We start from the raw sequence: 16,119 nt of genomic DNA on the forward strand, positions 1-16,119 counted from the left end.
GAAAAAAAATTTTTCTGGGGGTGACATCAGCAACACGGCCACATAAAATGTCCCTCACTCATCACTGCCCCCCACCCATCAGCAGCAACAGTCTGGTATCCCACCACAGGTAAGATTGCCTTTGTAGAACTGTGGAAGCCAGCACCAGAGGGTAAGGGACCCGGAAGGACTGTCGCCTGCCCATGGGTCCGGTAATAGGGATCACACCTTGGTTCAAGCTGTGGACCCCAAAGTGGCCTATGAACCTGCTCTGACCCTCTTGGCCAGTCTGTTGAGCCCCCAGAGAGCACTGCTTCAGACAATTACCCACATACAAGAGAACCTTTGGGAAGTCCAGGTTTCCCAAGGAAAAGTTCCATGATGCCCATAGGAATGCTTTGGAGAGGGTCAGAGGAGGACTTAGACTTTACCCATGTCACCCTGCCCCAAGGAGGCACTCAGGGCCAAGAGAGGTGGTCTCCCCCATGATTTCTCCTGCAGGGGAATGTGAGAGCATGTGAGTGAGCACCCAGCCTCCTTGTCTGCGTGGGATGCTGCCAGAGAGGCTCCTCCTTCCATCCCGAGTACTGAGTCTTGAAATGCATAACGGGGGGTTGGTGGGGGGTAGGGGGAAAAGAAGCTGGAAGTGCAGCAGATGGGCTCTCAGAGGGCAGGAAAGAGACAGAGTCCTACTGACTGTGCTGTGGCCCCCATTAAGAAGCCCCCCTGGGGGTGCCTCACCTGCATATCCCCCCCAAGCGGCCCCCAGTGCTACATGTGCCTTGCCTACACCCTGCGGCTGGCTCCCTGTGCACACTCCTGATGGTGAGTGCAAGCTCTGGCAGGCAGCTAGTGAGCACATGCAGAAAGCCAGCCCCAATCTGTGGGTGAAGGAGAGACCACAGGCTTGAGCTATGGCTTCACCATTGGGAAAGCCAAAGGAAGGCCATCAGCACCCAGCCGGGAGCCATCCAGAATCCACAGAAGGCATCCGAGCATAAGAATTCCGCCACAAGAGGGAGCAAGACCTGTGGGGTAGGAGAGAAAGCCTCTGAGCCCAGAGCAGGGCTGTGACAGAAGGTACTGCTCTCCTGAGGCCAGCCAGCACAGAACAGGAGGCAACTGCTACTTTGCCATGAAGACAGCAACATGGGACCACAAGGAACTTGAAAACCAAGGGGACATGATTCCACCAAAGGATCTCAGCAACCTTCCAATAACCAACCCCAAAGACCTAGAGAGCTACACTTTACCTGGGAAAGAGTTCAAAATAGGTGTTTGAAGGAAGCTCGGTGAGGGGCAAGAAAACACAGAAGGAGGGGCACCTGGGTGGCTCAGTCGGTTACATGTCCAACTTGGGCTCAGGTCATGATCTCATGGTTCATGGGTTCGAGCCCCACATCAGGCTCTGTGCTGACAGCTCAGAACCTGGAGCCTGCTTCAGATTCTGTGTCTCCCTCCCTCTCTCTGCCCCTCCCCACTCTCTCTCTCTCTCTCAAAAATAAAATTTAAAAACTTTAAAAAAACACATCTGAGCATTGGAGCATCTGATGAAATCAGGGAAATGATACATGAACAAAATGACAAGTTCAACAGACAGAAACAATAAAGAACCAAATACATTCTGGAGCAGAGAACAGAGAAAGCATCCCTATCAGATTGGATGAAGCAGAAGGAAGAATCTGTGATCTAGAAAAAAGGAAATTTGAAATTATCCAGAGGAAAACAAAAAGAAATTTAAAAAAGTGAAGAAAGCATACCATCCAAGGAAACGGTCTGTGAATTATGAGAGTCTCAGAGGAGAGAGGAGGTAGCACAGAGAAATAGTGACTGAGAACTTCCCAAATTGACGAGAGATTTGGATAGTCAAGTTGATGAAGTCACCAAACAAACGCAATTTAAAGAGATCTTCCCCAAAAACACATTCTAATAAAACTCAAAAACCAAAGAATCTTAAAAGCAGCAGGAGAAAAACCACACTCACAAGGGAATACCCATGAGGCTGTCTGCAGGTCTCTCGACGGAGACCTCGGAGACCAGGAGAGAGTAGGACGAAATATTCCAGGTGCTGAAAGGCAGATCCTCCAACGGAGAACACTCTCCCTGGCAAAGGTGTGCTTCAGAGATGAAGGAGACAGACCAGACTGAGGGGGGTCCTCAGCACTAGGCCAGCCTCACAAGAAATGCCACCAGCTCTTCCTCGAGCTGACACGAAAGGGTGCTAATGAGCGACGTGAACGTGTATCGCTGCACGCAACACAGCAGCGAAAGTAGGCGCGCGGGCGCGTCCAGATTCCTCTAACACTGTAATGTGGTGGGTGTTAAACTCTTAACTGTCTAGATTAGAGGACAAAAGTGTTACAGATAACGATAGGTACAATAGTTTGTTGATGAATACACAATATAAGAAGAGGTCAACTGTGACATCAAAAACATAAAATGGGGGCGGTAAAGGGTGGAGGTTTTGTCTGGGATGTTAGCTAGGTTCTTATCAGTGTAAAATAGATTGTTACATCTATACAAGGTCTTAGCAAGGCTTGCGATAACCCCAAAGCGAAACCCACCAGGAGAGAATGAAGAGGGTCAGAGCACACCCCTGTGGGAAATCAATTCACAAAGAAAAGCAACAAGAGAGGAGGAAAGGAACAAGGAACCACAAAAAGAGCTGTCAAACAACAGGTCACTTCTCCAACCCAAAGGCGAGAAATGGCTAGACGGACTAAGAAAACAAGATGAACTATACACAGCCCGCGAGACTCACTGCAAGGACACACAAGCTCCGAATGAAGGGGCAGAGAAAGTACTCTGTGTGGACGGAAGCCCAAAGAGAATGGGGACGCCCACGCTTCTCATCTGACAAAACAGACTGTAACTCAAAAGCTGTAACAAGAAACAAAAAAGGTAACTAGATAATGTTAGTGATCTAGTTGGGGTGAGTTCATCAAGAGAATATAACAGAAATTAACTCAAAATGGATTAAAGACTTAAATTTAAGACCTGACACCACAAAATTTCTAGAAGAAATCCAGGAAAAGTCTCCTTGACATTGGTTTTTGGCAATGGTTTTCTGGATATAACAACAAAAGCAAAAATAAATACATGGGACTGTGTAAAACTAGAAAGTCTCTGCACACAGCAAGGAAAACAGTCAACACAGTGAAAAGGCAGTGAACGGGAGAAAATATTTGCTCGTCAGATATCTGATAAGGGATTAATTCATATCCAAAACACATAAAGAACTCGTAAAACTTACCCAAAAACTCTGATTAAAAAATAGGCAGAGGGGCTAAACAGACACTTTTCCAAAGAAGACGTCCAGTGGCTGAGGGACACGCGAACACACGAACAGATGCTCATCATCAGCATCAGGGAAAATGCAAATCGAACCAGAGAAGAGCACCTCGCACCTGTCAGAGTGGCAGTGATGAAAAAGACAAGAAGTAACAAGTGTCGCTGTGACTGCGGATGAAAGGGAGGCCTTGTGCACTGCTGGTGGGAATATAAATTGATGCAACCTCTGTGGCAAACAGGATGGAGGCTCCTCAGAAAATTAGACACGGGGGCAGGGGTGGGGGGGCGCCCGGGTGGCTCAGTCGGCTAAGCGTCCGACTTCGGCTCAGGTCATGATCTCACGGTTCGTGGGTTCGAGCTCCGTGTTGGGCTTTGCAGTGACAACGCTGAGCCTGCTTCGGATTTTCTGTCTCCCTCTCTTTCCGCCTCTCCCCCTGCTCGCTCTCACTCTCTCAAAGCTAAACATTAAAAGTTTTTAAAGGAAATTAAAAATAGAACTTTCAATATGACCCAGCAATCCCACTTCTGGGTGCTCATCTGAAGGAATCGAAGTCAATATCTTGGAGACAGAGCTGCGTTATTCACAGCAGCCAAGACGTGGAAACAACGTGCATGTCCGTTGAAAAAAAGAAATCCTGTTGGTGATGACACAGAGGAGCCTCTAAGGGCATTGTGCTAAGTGAAGTCAGTCAACAACAAATAGCATATGATGTCTCCTACACGTGGAATCTGAAAAAGTCGGACTCACAGAAACAGCACGGTGGTTGCCAGGGGCTGGGGGGAGGGTGTGAGGTGGGGGGACGTTGGTCAAAGGGGGTAAACTTCCAGTTACAAGAAGAGTACGTCCTGGGGTGTCGTGTGCAGCGGGTGACCGTCCTCCGAGAGCCCCGTCTCCTGCGCAGCAGTTAGACGCGGTGGCTTTCCTGCTCTCTCCAGCCTGGTCTGCAACAATTCAGCAGATGTCTTTGCTGACAAGCAAACGATCATCTTTATTTGAACTTTATCTGAGCCTTGGAATATCTGCTTACACGTATATTAAAGTTTGGGGGTTCCGACTACCGTGCCCTTTTAAAGATGAATCGTGTGAGTAGAAAACGTATTTCACACTTGGGAAGTACAGCAGCCTGATGGCGAATAGACGTTAGACCCAGGAACCACCCGTGCGCCCTGCCTGAGCGGAGAGAGTGGTCATGTCACCCCGAGGGACTTTATAAAAGGCTACCTTGTGTCTTGGTTTGATAGGCTACACTGTTTTATAAAAATATTTAGATAGCATTTTTCTATGAGAGACGATTTTATTACTTTCGTCAAGAAACAAACTTGTATGTTTTAGTTAAAAAAAAATTTGAACCGAGTGTTTTCCTTGAAATACCTATAAAAGTATTTTGTCGAACATAAGCTTGCCCAGTAATATGCAGCTTTAAAACCTAGAAAGCTCAGATGAAGATATTTGACATAAAAATACAACTCCTGGTCTTGGTCGCTCATCACCCCTCCTGCCGGCGTTCCAGAGCTAAGCATGTGCGCTCCCAGAGCTAAGCGGGTGTGCTCAGGTCCAGCTTCAGGAGTTTTCCTAGTAATCCCCCCTTTAGAAAAAGCAAATTCCAAAGCCAGAACGAACAATGACTTAATCAAGGCTCCTCTGGGTGGGAGCCTCACTTTGTAGCTTTGTAATGTAGTCAGTGACATTCCAGAAATGCCAGGTTTTCCTGCAGAGCCTCGCCTTTCGCCTTTCGCCTTTCGGTGCTGCCTTGTGACGCCTGTGCCTTTTCACAGGCCTGTTCGCTTACTGCCCTGCCCGCGACCCAAGTGTGCACGGAGCTGCCTGTCCGCGAACGGTGAGAGGTGGCATGTTTGAGGTCTAGAAGCTGGAGAGCCTACAGAGCCGACCGTGCAGGAAGTATATGCTGTCCTCAGGGAGAAAGACGTCTGCACTCGATAGGAAAGGAAGGCAAAGAGGGATCGCAGTGTGACATTTGAGACACAATAAACGAGGAAGTGCCTGTTTCGTCTCAAGCTTCAAGATCTCGCCGAGATGGGTATGCGTTTAATGCCGTGGATTAGGTGAGCTCAGGTCATCCTGTTTTTACAAACTGACCTCCCTTACCTGTAACAGAACTGCGGCCTTGCGTGCTCCTTCCTCTGTGGCGGGGGATTAACGAGACCTCTCCTTTAGTTTCTGTGCGCCAGTTGGGTGTTGACCGATCAATAAAGAGGTGGTCTCTCTACAAATGTTAATGCTTCCATACGCTGAGAATCCCTTTTTTTTTGCAGATTCGCCTTGCTTTAAAAAAACATCACCGGCACATTCCCAGCTGACCCAGAGCCAAGTGATGTCGTGTTACAATGTGGGCTCTTTTAAATAGGTTGTGGAAAGAAGAGAACGGATCAAACGTTGGGTTTTGTCCCCGGGAGTGTCAGAGAATGAAGCTGGCACCGCCGGGGACGGCGCAGCAGTCCTGGGGCTCTCTTGCAACAAGGCTCAGTGAACTCAGATCAGAGCCGCCCGGAAAGGTCAGGGAAGCCGCTGTGCTCCTGCCCCCGGTGTGAACAGAAAGCCCCAGTGTTGCCCAGAAGGCAGTGGTCGGTCCTTGGTGCCTTTGATCCTTATCTAGAAATTCTGCTAGCACATGTCGTACAATTGAGGGATGGTCTTTTATTGCTGCAATTAAAACTTTTCAAATGCATTATATTATCTCCACCCAAGCTAAAAGTCCTGACCGTTGTTCAAAAAAGTAAGCTTAGTGATTTGTCAGATGCTGTGGTTGACTTTGGGGGCTGCCCGCTCCCACACCCTCCTACATGAGATTTCCCTTACTTGTTTCATTTACATCTCACCAAACAGCATAATGGTCTTAAAGTTTGTTTAGTCCTGTGACTGCCTTTATCACACGGAGACGGCAAACATTCTGTTGCTAACTTGAAGTGGCTCCAAGCAGCAAGACTGGGAGGATATTAAACCAGTAAAAGCTTATCAACTGATTCATTGATATGCTGTAAATTCCAGCCTTTTCATTTTGCTTTTGAGGGTGGTCATAAGTCAACACATTAGTAAGCAATTTGCTGACATCCAGACGGATCACTTAGAGAGGCCTCCCGGGCAGACAAAGTTCACCTGGGTACTTTTGTTAGTAGATTGTTTTTAATGTTTAGCCAGTAATGTTACTGGTAAATGACCAGTAATTGCTTTGCATATCAATAACCTGAACTCTTAGTTGATTTGTCCAATATCTGAAGTGTGAGACTTGAAAGGAAAAATGTATGAAGACATTCACTCTCTTTAAAGTGGAATATTTTATACATTTTGTTCCTGTCGAGTGAATAATATTAACCATTGGTTTAAAAACTAGAACTCAATTGTCTTTTTTTTTTTTTTTTTTTTGGCCAGTTCTTGCCCTTTCAATTACTAAGGGCATCTGACCCTAATAACAGGAAGGAAGTAAAGAAGGACACTGAACACATAAGAATTCGAGATTTAAGAAATAGTTAATCATAGCTACACTTAGGCCATGGCTCTGAATTGGCCACAATAGGTGGTGGATAAGTACACGGCGACCTAACTTGGTAACATCACCCTTGCTGGCTTTGAATGTGCGAAGCTACAAGAGTAAGGTCACACCGGTTCACTTTTAGACATTTGCCGCAGATACATACTGAAGGATCCGCAGTGTATGTGTTAACAAGCTAATGTCAGTGGTACCATCATAAGCTAAACGCCAAGCTTATTGAATCTTGGTAGTTGGAAGTAGCTTCAAAATCATTCCTCGTTGGCATTGTTCCTTTTTTTAAATCCCAAAAAAGATATTTTGCTACACCCCTTTAGAATCTGTACGTTGGGGGATATATGTGTCCTCCTTTCTAATCTACAAACGTAAAATCAATTTTTTTTAATGAACGCTAAGGGCCTCAGCGCCAATCAGATTCGTCCCTGAATGTAAGGAACCCCTTCCAGGCGCTAAGAAATACACACAGAAGAGATGAGAGCCTCCAGCCGATGACAGGTGCCCGTGAGGGGCCAGAAGTGCTCTGTGAGAGTTGAGAGCGAGCTCATTTGCTATGAGCCCACGCACACCGGGGGTCCTCGCAGTCTTCAGGAGTCATTCGTGCAGGGGAGTCATGGAAGCAGGGGAACGTGACAGTTATTCATGGGACTCTGTCAGTGACTTTGGCCGGCTGGGAAATTCCTACAGGGAAGTCATGAGAGGCCCCAGGGGACCTCGGCCTCCAGACAGGCCCAGGATGGGGGGTTGGGGATCAAGGCACAGGTGGTGAGGGCAGGGCTCCCAGAAGGCCACTCGGGCATCAGAGGAGAGCTGGAGGCAGCCCGGGCTCCTCCCACCACACAGGGCCCCGCCCCCTCGTTCCCACCTGGCCCCTCCCACCTGCTGCCTCCTTCGAAGCTGTCAGACGCCCCGCCCCGCACACACCCTGTTCCCCTCTAACTCTGAGCCCCCCCCCTCCACACCGGGCTCCCCTTGTTCCCACCCTGCCTTCCTGCGCACGGGCACCTGGGTCCGGGGCTGGCCCTGTGTGCCCCGTGGGACGGCCCCGCTCCCGGCCCGTTAATCGTGCAGCACGCAGACACGCCACCGTAAAGTTATTCAGCCTAGATTGAATACGCTGCATTTTAATAGTCCTTAACCACCACTACACATAAAAGGAATTGTTACTTTTCTCATTTATGAAATGCTTTTAATTTCACCTAAGCAAGAAAGTGTGATTTGTTAACAAGTGTGAAAATGACATTACATCTGTTAGGCAGGCCAGTAGATACGAAATATAAATTAAATCACACTGTGGGGCACAGCACTCCAGATGGCTTCCAGTGACCCATGACTGCGGTTCTGTGCTTTACAAAACCCGTCCAGGTCCCTCCCTGCCCCCCAGATCCCCAGGGCCAGCTCCTTGAGGGGGGTCCCTCTCTGCTGCACCCACCTTCCCCGGGAGAGACAACAATAACTTGTGTCGTTAACGTCAACTTCAAAAAGTAGCGAGTGTCACAGAAATACAAAGAAATGGAGGGGACAGGAAGTGAAGTGGGGAGCACGGGGTTCGGGGCAGGGAGAGATGGGGGTGCAGACACAGACGGGATGGGGAGCAGCTCCCGGGAGCACAGGGGCAGGGTGCGGAGCAGCCGCCGGCTCTTGCTGAGCTGAGGGCACTCAGCGAAGGGCTGGGCTGGCACGGTCCGGGACCACGGGACCCTTGTTCCTCGCTGGCCACTACCCGGCTGCCTGCCCACGCCTCGTTCTGCCCTGGTGTCTTTTGTCTGCTATTAAATGTTCCAAGCAAAGAGGAATGTTTCAATTATTAGCTTAAATTGTATGCTGTGCGAGGCCAATTTGAAGCGCAAACACGAAAGCATTTAGTTCACGTGTGGAACCTCCAAAAGCACACGGTGTGCGTCTCCTGCCTCACACATGTATATCTAACGCTTACCCACACAGATAAATTGTCCAATAAAACGGGGTCTGAGCCCTCGGCGCATGGCAGGGAAGGGCCCCTGGATGTCCTCGTGTCCCCCCTTCCTTCTGTGCCGTCGCCTCCCATCTAAGTGGCCGCAAGGGAGCCACTTAGATGTGACGCGCCAAAAACAGGACATGAAGGCCGTGTCCAGGAACCAGAGTTCAGGAGCGAAAGAGCATGGGGACAGGGCGGCAGCTTGAAGCAGACAGGCTACGAATTTTGCAAATGGGAATGATGCACAGCCTTCAGAAGCCCCAGGATCCCCAGTGTGATGAAAACACTAAAGAGGAAGGGCGTGTCTAGTGAAGCCACAGCCTTCTCAGAAGTGATGGCAGAAGCTGGAAGACCGAGCACAGCACCTCTGGGACTTGAGTGAGGCACTGACAGCCTTGAATGCCACACACACCAAAGGGGGGTTCCAGTGAGAAGCATGGCAGGGCGCCCGGGTGGCTCGGTCGGAAGAGCAGGTGACTCCTGACCCCAGGGTTGTGAGTTCAAGCCCCACGCCGGGCATAGAGATTACTTAACAAAAGAAAAAAGAAAAAAGAAAAAAGAGAGGCAAAGGAAAGACACTTTCAGACAAAAATGCCTTCACTAGAGGAGATTCTGAAAGGTGCCTTTCAGGAAGAAAGAAAATGATCCCAGGTTCCAAGATGCAAGAAGGGTGAAGTACAAGGTGGTAAAAATGTGGACAAACCTAACAGGCACAGGCTCTGTAAAGCAGGACCACTAACGTCTTCTAGCGTAAAAGAGAGGAAGAGACAGCTTGAACACACAGAATCCCCCGCTAACGTGCTCGGGGACCCTCGCTTGCGTGGCGGGGTGAAAATTCCGACTGACCTCAGACGTTACTCATTTTAATATACATTTGTAGGGTGACTGCTGAAAGAACTGAAATGGAGTTTTAACCTTCAAATTAGCAGAGAGAAAAAGAGAGAGAGAGAAATGTCAGCGGAACAGAAGAGCAGAGAGAAAAGTAAGCCAATGGCAAGACAACTCGAAAATACAGAACAGGACGGACCAACGTCCTGCTGGATGGATCGGTCAGCACAAGCCCCATCACATGACTTCGAAGGGGTTATTATGTGTGAGAACAAGAATAAGGTATGGAGGGTGGGTGCATAGACACACACACACACACACACACACACACAGAAAACGACAGGAAAATCTGGGGTGCTGACATCAGACAAAGCAGATATGAAGCAAAGGCACTGGGGACAGTGACACCCAGGACCTGTGGCACACACACTCCTTCAAAATACAAGTACATCACTTATAAAAACTGACCACAGAAATTCTCATCATAGCATAAGGCATTGAAAACACAGAGGGGCACCTGCGTGGCTCCTTTGGTTAAGCATCTGACTTCGGCTCAGCTCAGGTCATGATCTCACGGTTCATGAGTTCGAGCCCCGCGTCGGGCTCTGTGCTGACAGCCCAGAGCCTGGAGCCCGCTTCGGATTCTGTGTCTCCCTCTCTCTGCCCCTCCCCTGCTTGCACTCTTTCTCTCTCAAAAATAATAAACATGAAAAAAAATTAAATGTGTACATCTTGGTCTCTGACCACAGTGTACATAAGCTAGAAATTTAAAATAATTTTTAAATAACTAGAGATATCTCACACACTTGGAAATACAGAAACAGTTCTAAATAACCCCTTGGTAAAGAAGAAATTACAATGGAAATTAGAAAATATTTTGAACTGAACTGACAGCAAAATACATATCAAAACTTATGGAATATTACTAAAGCAGTATATTTCTTCTATACTCAGTATCTGTTGTAAGGTCAACATTTGAGTATAGAATTAGTTTATAATTCTCACATATTATAACATATCCTAAGCATTTATTTACCGTTTTGCTATATGGCACCAGTTAGCATTAAGATTGGCCTACTGAGGGGCGCCTGGATGGCTCAGTCAGTTAAGCGTCCGACTTCGGCTCAGGTCATGATCTCATGATCTGTGAGTTCAAGCCCCGCGTCAGGCTCTGTGTTGACAGCTCAGAGCCTGGAACCTGCTTTGGATTCTGCGTGTCCCTCTGTCTCTGTCCCTCCGCTGCTCGCCCTCTGTCTCTCTCAAAAAAAAAAAAAAAACAAATTAAAAAAAAAAAGATCCATCCCCCCCAGATTTACTCGCCGCATCTGCAAAACTGGCCGGGCCATGTTTTCAACAAGTGCTGAGGGAGAGCCTGCCGTGGTCAGGGCACATCCCAGGCCCTTGAGAAATGTAAACGTGTTTGAAAACCCTTGAAAAACACCACAGGGCGTCATCAGTGTGAGGCACAGCACCCCCAGCCCCCAAGTTTGTAGCAATAAAGGCAGTGAGGCATGTGCCAAGGGCACTGAGGGCAGGAGGAGGTTGGCCTGGGGAGGTGACACTTGGGGTTGTCCTCACCAGGGCCACTGGGGAGTCACCAGACACAGCTGTTCAGGGCCGTCCCCTCTGTTTCCATCTACCGTGCTTTATCTCAAGCTGTGAGAAGTCATCGATGTGTCAGAACAGCGGGGACTCCTTCAGCCATCCTGGGCAGATACGCGTATGTCTGTTGTCACATACAACATACACGATAATATAAGTGTGTGTGTGTGGCCTCCACGTTTATTCTGTTGCCCTCTGAAGTGACCTCTGACGGCTCACAGTGATACCTCAACACCTGGAGTCGGGCACTCACACTCCCAGGTATGATAAAGAAAGCTGTGTTAAATAACTTTGACGCTTAAAAGTAAGCGGGTGACTTCTGTGACAGCAGCCCTCCGTCTCCGGAGAGACAGATGCAGCTATCTGTGGCCCCCAGGTTCCGAGCCCCAGGTCGGGGGTAGGGCTGAGACTCCCGGGGGTGCCGCTGCTCCCAGGACCAGGCTTGAGAATCGGCACCCAAATCAACCACTCTCACACTCGTGCACCTTCTCCGGACAGCACTTCTGTGTTCGAAATAATTTGAGAACATGCCTTATAACCCGAAATCTTTTGTAAGGTCTGGAATAGAATGTGACCCCTTTTTTTTTTCTGAGGCATAATTTTGGAGGAAGAAAAGACCTTACGTTCCAAGTATGTATGAGGAATCGCTCTCACGTCAAGAGAACTCGCTCCCAGGGCACACGGACTGTGCAATATGAAGTTGAAGGCGGTCACACAGATTTCCGAGGAATTCTCCCTTTTACATGGTAGGGACACGCCTACTCTCCGTCATTTGCATAGAGGTTATCAAACAGTCAAAGGCCAAAACACAAAGGAAATAACACTCAAGGCCCTAGGAGACACGGCCTGCTGACGAACGTTAAGTCACAGTGTCGATTACAGTCGTTGTGGAAGAGAACGTGACTGCCAAAGAGAAGAACACGTTCCTCCGGGCCTCTCAGCACAGGTGTTCCCTGATTTACGATGGCACCAGGTCCCCATAAGCCCATCGTACGTCAAAAACATCATTAAGTCAAAAATGCATTCGGTACGCCTAACCGACCCAAGACCCCAGCTTAGCTCAGCCGGCCTTGACTGTGCTCGGAACGTTCACGTTGGCCTACGGTTGGGCAGAATCGTCTAACGCAAGTCTCTTACAACAAAGTGTCGAGTATCTCCTGTGATGCATGGAAGACTGCACTGAGAGGGACGGGAATGACTGTGCGGGTGCAGATGGCGGTCGGTGTGTCAGCTGTTGACCCTCGTGATCGCGTGGCTACTGGGAGCCGCGGCCACCGCCCGGCATCACGGGGGAGGATCAGACCGCCTGTCACTAGCCCCGGGAAAATACTGAAATTCGAAATTCCAAGTATGGTTTCTACTGAGTGTGTACCACTTCCACACCATCGTAAAGTTGAAAACTTTAAAGTCAAACTGCTGCAAGTTCGGGGGCGTCTGTATGGCTAAAAAACCATCGCAAACAAACCCCCGAAACACGAGTGCCTGGAAGATCCAACCGTCAGCCATGCGGACGCCTGTCGTGGCACAGCGTGGCCTTTCCGTGACACTCGGCGATCATCCTTATAACACCCGGGGACGAAGGCCGGCGCGGGCTCGCTCACCACAGCCACCCCTCCCTTCCTGCGTGTCCCCTCGTCGTCTTGTGGGAGGGAGAAGAAGAATCAGAGGGCACACCACATCCCTGCGGGCACCTTGTGAGGTCTGACCTTGGAGAAGCAGCCCCGGAGGTGACTTAAACACCGTGTTCAGCCGGGTCGGTCCACATCAGGGACACACGAGACGTCCACAGACCAGAACACTCGAAAGCTGGAAGTCCCGCGCATCCAGGATGTGTCCCCCGCATCACACCTAATTGTCTCTGAGATTCCGATAGGCTCAGTTTGCCTCACCAAGCCCGACAACATGGGACGGACCACATGGGTCCCTCGATCAGGACGCCTCCAACTGCTGGAGCAAATGCCCCCCAAACTTCAGTGACCGAAAGTAGGAGCCTCGGTGCCACCCACGAGTGCGGCGTGCCGGCCGGTAGGGTGCGGGCACCGTCCCCCGCAGCCCCGTGCCCCGCCGTCCCCGGGGCCCCGAGACCCCACTTCCACGTGGAAGACCTATGCCGCGCGGCCTCCCCTGGCACAGGAGGGATGGCAGTCACGGTTTCCAGATGAGACGGCAACTTCTGAAGACAGCTCTGCACTGGGGGGGGGGGGGGAGACGGCAAGAGGGCAGGCGGGTGGCGGCCACCAGCGTCACCCCCTGGCCCAGGCGATTCCACCGCTACTCAGAGCAGCCTGCAAGTATCTTACAAGCAGCCACTGCTACGGCCCCAGGTGAGCTAGCTCTCCGAGCCTCGGGCGCTGCGATCCGCACAGACGCGGTTCTTCCCGGCGAACGAACGCCCCCACGAGCCCTCAGGCCGTGCTGTCCAGTGCCGGCAGCCACAAGCCTCTGGCGCTTGTCGAGTCCCTGACGTGAGGCCAGGGAGGCCAAATCGACACGTGCTAGACACGCTCAGGATCTCAAAGACTGAACAAGAGGAAAGAATAAAGCGTCTCAATAGTTACTCACGCGGTACGTCTTTGAAGTGATAACATCTTGGATATGTTGGGTAAAGCAAGCTATTACAATTAACTTCACCTTTTCAAGGACTTTACAAAGCGTGGTTCCTCCAAGTCCAGGGTTCGTGTTACGTTTCCGCAGGACGGGGGTGACCCAGAGCAGCCAGCCCCGGGTCTTACCTTTTAGAGAGTTCTAAAAACAATTTTACGAGAAGGGCTTTTTCGAAGCGCATCGCACCCTGTCTTGAGAAGACAACGGAAAGGAAAACAGCAAGAGCCCGTACAGTCCTGTCGCCAGAACCCCTTCTCCTAATTTGAGTAGAGTCGACACACAGCGTGCAAAGTGGCGACTGCACAAGCGTGTGTGTCATGCCTTGCTCTCCACACGTGTAACCGCCATCTGTCACCGCCCGAGCCCGCCACGGCATCGGTGGCGGCATCCCCCAGGCCGGCCTTTTCTTCCCGGGATTCGTTCATCCCATAATGAGGAGACTCCGTCTGCCCCCCCCTCCCCCCCCCCCCGGGATGTTCACGTTTTTTAGATTCCACACACGAGTAAAATCGCACGGCATCTGTCTTTCTCAATCTGACTTACTTTGCTCGGCACGCTACTCCCTAGGTACATCCATGTTGTCCCGGCCTCTTTATGGCTGTGTGATACTCCTGCGCGTGTGTCAGTGTCTGTATGTTACGTCTGCTTTATCCGCTCGCCCGTGGATGGACACCTGGGCTGCTGCCGCGTCTCGCCTTCTGTGAACAATGCCGCAGTAAACACAGGGGGGCGTGTATCTTCTCAAACTGGCGCTTTCATTTTCTTTGGGCAAACGCCCAGCAGTGGAACTATCGGCTCAGACGGCATTGTGACCTTTTGAGGAGCCTCCGTACCGTTTCCCACAGCGGCTGCCCCAGTTTACGCTGCCACCGGCACGCGTGAGGCTTCTTCCCCAAAACTCTCTGATAGGAACCATTCGCTCTGCCCCCACCCCTGCCCTAGTTGTTTCTGGTCTTTGCCTTTCCCCTTACTCTAATAACCAGATCTCCACAATCTAACTGGGAACAGGAAACTATTCTCCCTTCCAAGCACCTCTAACGAGATGTAACGAGCCCTCTGCAATCACGAAATCGCTCTTCTATCTGGGCTTTGCTCCCAATGTGTTTGTTCCTGGAAAATCATGCAGGACTTATGGGAAGATGGGCAAGCCGTCTAAAACCCGAACTACTGTAATCGAAACACCAGCAAAACAAGAGCTGTCTCAGTAAAAACCCCACGAAAGATTTAGATTTATTAGATTTATTAGATTTCTAATAAACCAAAATTTCTACGGCTTTCCCCTTTTTGAAAAGGAGCAATGGCATCTTGACGGAAGAGCATGTACAGAAAAGCTGAAGATTCCTCACTTTGGAGAAATCCGGGAGAATCACACAGCAAATATTGCCAAGTCCGCACACGGCCAAGCAGAGTCCAGGGGAGGAGAGGAGAGCGAAGGATGTCGTGTTAAGCTACTTTGCAAGTTAGCACGTGCTACCAAGTAATGGCTCACAAACGAGCATACTGCGAGTCCGTGTGACTCCCGCAGCGTCTAGGCGTGCCCCCTCCTACTCGTGGGATCTGAGCAAATTCCAGATGCAAACACATGTCTAATGGCTTTGCTTCCCCCCGGCGATTCCAGCTCGTTGCCATCAGAAGGCGATAGCACATCATCCCACAGCCAGCTAAAACCATTCGTCCCGAGATCACTGTGTTTCTAAGTCCTTTTGTATCAAAAAGGCAGTACTTTATATTAAAAAGTAGTACTTCATAAAAAGAACTGAGCAGGGGAGGGGCCTTAGAGAACTCTAAGGACAATACTTTAAAAAGCAAACCACCTTAAAGTTGGAGATAAAATGCTGCCTCCATACGGTAGACTAGCAAGGGAAACGGAATTTTAAACTAAGTCCTAAACATCCGTAGCAAGGGGGTGTGCAACTGTCCATAAATTGATTACCCCCCATAAAGAGATTTTTGAGGTCCTCAGGCAATGGGAGTTTTCAAATTATGATGTTAGGGCTTGGTGAGAAAGGCAGAATGCCTAAGGAGTTTACAAGAAGGGATAATCTTTCTCTTGGATTTCTTTTTTTTTTTTTTTTTTTTTTACGGTCACGCTAAAATGATCGTTCATAACATGCAGCCCCAGGGGGAAGGCAGCTGGGGGCAGAGGGCTGGCAAGAGCACTGCCTCCAGTGTCGCTGGCCCTCGGGCCTTGTGGCAGCCAGCGCGGCGAGGGCCGGCTTGAGCACAGGAGCGAAGGCTGCGGGGCAGGCCACAGTGGCACTAATCCTGAGCGATTCTAATGCCTCTCTCCTCTCCACTTCCTTTTCCCTCTTATGCCTTCGCAACTTTTAGTTACAGCGTATATTCCTTGTTAGC

General features: G+C 49.9%; 1 protein-coding gene across 8 annotated transcripts in view; it reads left to right on the forward strand.

The window, feature by feature from the left end:
- RNF32 (ring finger protein 32) overlaps positions 1–16,119 on the forward strand; it is a 38,386-nt gene that overhangs the window by 19,682 nt on the left and 2,585 nt on the right. Inside the window, exons 8-9 of one of the 8 annotated variants that reach the window (XR_007148921.1) lie at positions 5,047–5,334; positions 5,545–5,957. The exons of 5 other annotated variants lie outside the window; for them this stretch is intronic. Coding sequence is in view for 1 of the 3 variants with exons in the window: in XM_047843743.1 (XP_047699699.1) it covers positions 5,047–5,112 (66 nt within the window). In the remaining 2 variants the exon portion in view is untranslated. Of the gene's footprint in view, positions 1–5,046; positions 5,503–5,544; positions 5,958–16,119 lie in introns of those variants that run through there. 2 more of the 8 variants (XR_007148922.1, XM_047843743.1) reach the window with 2 other exon arrangements.

This window comes from Prionailurus viverrinus, chromosome A2, assembly GCF_022837055.1.
Source record: "Prionailurus viverrinus isolate Anna chromosome A2, UM_Priviv_1.0, whole genome shotgun sequence".
NCBI classification, from domain to species: Eukaryota; Metazoa; Chordata; class Mammalia; order Carnivora; family Felidae; genus Prionailurus; species Prionailurus viverrinus.